General features: G+C 39.0%; 1 protein-coding gene across 1 annotated transcript; it reads right to left on the bottom strand.

Moving 5' to 3' along the window:
* Positions 1 to 248: 248 nt before the first annotated feature.
* Positions 249 to 833, bottom strand: SARC_12417 (hypothetical protein; the record flags this gene model as incomplete). The annotated part of the gene is made up of 1 exon (XM_014293479.1): positions 249 to 833. The coding sequence occupies one exon, from the start codon at positions 831 to 833 to the stop codon at positions 249 to 251; it is 585 nt and encodes a 194-aa protein (XP_014148954.1).
* Between the last annotated feature and the right edge of the window lie 2,989 nt (positions 834 to 3,822).

The following is a 3,822-nucleotide window of genomic DNA, read 5'->3' as shown; positions in this document are numbered from 1 at the left end:
CTTACAAATACAACTAGTAAATAGCAGGGTGATTTCCGCCCTGACGTACCGAGTACATATTCAGCCAGCCTAAATCAGGCTAACATTACTATTATAGTAAATGCTGTTGTGCGATTATGCATAGTGCGATTATGCATTATGTGATATTTCAAGAATTAATTCGAATCAATAAAGTCGCGTGCGTGGTTCTGTGTCATTACAGGATTCGACTCCCACGTTTAGCTTAATCTAACAGTAATGATTAGAGTTCAAGCGCCGTCGTACATGGTCACAGGCATGTTGTATTTTTCAGCTACAATCCAGTCGATAGATTCTACTCTTGACCTGTGTTCTGAACCATACTTTTCCACGTCGAATACTTCCAAGGGATTTCCACCTGGGATGTCGGCAATTCGTGACGTTATACCGTAGGCGACAAGTATCTCCAGATTCTTGAGTGAAATGAAATTGATCACCTTTCGAATGTCCCAGGTTTTCAGAATTTCCAAACTCTCGGGAACTGATATTTCTTCATGGTCTGTGTTCCACAAATACAATACTTTCAAGTGCTTGAAGCGAGGCAACAAGTGTAGCGAGATTACGTCTGCTTGCCTCAGATTGAGCACTTCAATCGAGTCTTGGGCTGGAAGCAGCCAAGCCAAATCGATTGACGTATCGAACTCTACAACTACTGGCTTTGATTTGATTACTCTAATTGGTTTCTGCGACTGGTATTCCCCATAACATAGCCCTGTGGTGTCTGGTATCGGCACTTGGGCCCTGAACATAGTGTACACGGTCATTGACGATCCCTCTTGGCAATGGTATCTCGAAACAGCGTCATACTGTGACATGTCTGAGAATGTTTTGGGGAGTAAAGTATGCGATTTGAGATGATAGAAGCGATCCCCTCTTACCATGATTCCCTTGCAGATCTTGGTGAAATCCGATCTAAATATGAGGCCTACGCCTCCTGCGACGTAGATTTTTATTAGATCCCAGTCTCGGGTCTCTGGTGTACAGCCGTGATATATATCCGGTTTCACGCCAAAAATTGTCTTCGCTGTCGAAACAAAACGTGTGTCCCGTCTCGAGAACGAACACTATTTTACTCGGATCGTTTATATTTTTATCTTCGAGTGTTTGAAAATCATCGCAGGTCGACCGCAACTCGGTCTTGTCATATGCCTGTACCTTCATTCTTTTTTTTACTAGGAAAAAATGTAGGGGTGTTGTTTTTTTGTGGGCAATTTTGAATGAAACTACAATGTTCATTCCAAATTGCCCACAAATTCCCATATGTTTTATCCGAAAACAGTCACTTTCACATTTGGCATATAATAATAAAATTAAAAAAAATTGATCGTATTTCTGTAACTGACAACTTATGACTAGTGACAACTTGACACCAGTGGCAACTGACAAAAGTAATAAAGTGGCGGGCGCGCTTTTCAGCAGAATGGAGTGTGACCTGACAAAATCACCTATCATATATGAAAAGGTACTATTTAAATATAAAAGTAACAACTTTAATGTTTGTTCGAGGCAAAATAAAAGTTGCAACTTTTAACACATTGAGCTTAGGCCCTGTCCCGTCCCTGTGGGGGTAGTAGCTACTCTACTACTACTACTAGAGAGGGGCTATAGGCTACTGTACTATCTACTACTAGTTATACCATTATGGCGCCGGGTACATAGTCGGGACTCGGGCGCTGTGGGCAGTCTACTACTACTTTAGAGATACGAGAGAGAGAAAGAGCGCGGAGCAGTGCCCAGTAGTTAGCCGTATGTAGGCAGTTATCACTACATAGTACATACTCACACAAGCTCTATTTACATATTCAAGAATTTTAGTATTTATTAGTATATAATCGGCTAATCGCAGCCGAAGGTAATCGCTCACAGCTTCAAAGGCTTTTCACACACAGCTAGAGTAGTCGATCAATCACACGTAGGCCCGTAGCAGGCCTCATTTCGTTGTAAATTGAACGCTTAAATTTGATTTTATATGCGTAATTTGTTGAACGTTTATGTCTACAGGTTTAGTGGCCCAAAATTACTACATACATGGTCCAATTTTAGGCCAGCTTGCCATTTGCCTTTTGTCCTTTCTGCCTTTGAAACTTAAAAAAAAAACACATATAAAACTCTAACAAATGCATCGTAGTCCCTGTGGTTGTGAGCCTGTGACTGGTGAGTGTGAACTCAGAGCTGTGACGTAAAATCACTTAGTGTAAAACAGAGGATCCAAAGCACATCGAGTATAAATAGAAGTTAAGCTAGACTTTTTTTTTACTTTAAAGCAATATGGGTAGAGCTGTTGATCTTGATAAGAGCGAACACTTCAAAAGTGCGCGCGATCGATGGTATCCACGGCTGCTGTGGTACCGCGGCACATAGCGAAATGACATCTACTAATAGTCAGGTTAGGACGGTAAGTGTGTGTGACTATGTGTGCATGTAATTTTGTACTTTTGTACTTTTGTAAGAGTGTGTGTTATGTCACTTGAGTGTCACTGTTGCGAGTGTGTGACAACTGTGTGTGACAGTAGACAGCGCCGGACTGTGACCGAGATATGTTCGATTCCGATTGGGTCTTATGAATTCGTGGCCCAAAAAAATGTAATTGGGTGCGCACTTGTCAGGTCGAAATTGCAAGGAAATTCCAGGTCATATCTCGTGCGTTGTAAATACGTTTTATCGCATAAATATTATTTTATATACGGAGAACGTTGAACGTTTTAAAACTGTAGGTAGCACTGCACAACGAAATGAGGGCTCGTAGCGATTCTGCATTCTGCATATCTCTGCTGGAGCCTGGAGACCCAAAATGATAAAATTTGAAATTTCATAGCCTTTCTGAAATTGTTAGACAATTTGTTTCAAAAAAAAAATAGCAAATATCAAACAGAAAATTGTATTTATTTTTAGTTTTGGTTCATTTTAGATTTTAGAATACTATGGTTTTTACTCTTTTGGTTTGACAATTGACAGTTAGTATTTATAAAATGCAATATTTACATATATGTATGTATTGATTATTGAATACAATATATATGTAACTATGTATACATACTGTTTTTAAAAATAAATATAAATATCAAAAAAAAAATACACATCTGTCTGGTTTTGTCTTCTTTTCTGTTCTTTTTTTTTATAAATGGAATTTGGCTGGTTCAAATTCAAAAAAAATATATATATATATATAGTTAGACGGTAAAAAATGCTATTTTTTGTGCTGCTTTTTAAAACAAACGAAAAACTTTCCGACTTCTATTCAAACTCCTTTGTTTTGGTTTATATTTTTTCAAACAAATCAATATTTATGAATCTAGAGTTCCAGACTCTCTACTGTAGTAGTCTGTAGAGTGTAGACTGTAGAGTGAGGCTCAGTCTCTACTCTAGTCTCAGCAGGACTCAGGGCTCAATAAATACTGTTTTAATTTTCGTTTGAGAAACTGCAAAAGGGGGTTTTTTTTAAACAAGTGCTCGTAGAATAAATAAATAAAAAATCCCGAATAAATAATGTAAATTCACACCCGACTGCATACTTTCTTGGTTTCTATGTATCTTTAGTATTGAGAGAGTCGTCCCACACTCTCACTCTCTTCACTCTCTTGTCACTCACTCCCTCACGTCCTCACGACTCACAGAGAGAGAGATGGACTGATTTTTAACCTTCTTCGGCTTCTACTAAAAAAAATACCTTCTGGCTTCTTCTGAAGGTCTGCCTTCTTGCTGCCAGCCTGCCAGGCTGCCACTATGTGCCCCAGGCTCTGCCACAAGTGCCAACTGCACTATATTGTAAATATCTCCACAGTTTCAAAGATGTTATTGGGAGAA

This window comes from Sphaeroforma arctica (genome assembly GCF_001186125.1).
Source record: "Sphaeroforma arctica JP610 unplaced genomic scaffold supercont1.2289, whole genome shotgun sequence".
NCBI lineage: Eukaryota > Ichthyosporea > Ichthyophonida > Sphaeroforma > Sphaeroforma arctica.
This window is presented reverse-complemented; position numbering and strand designations above follow the sequence as displayed.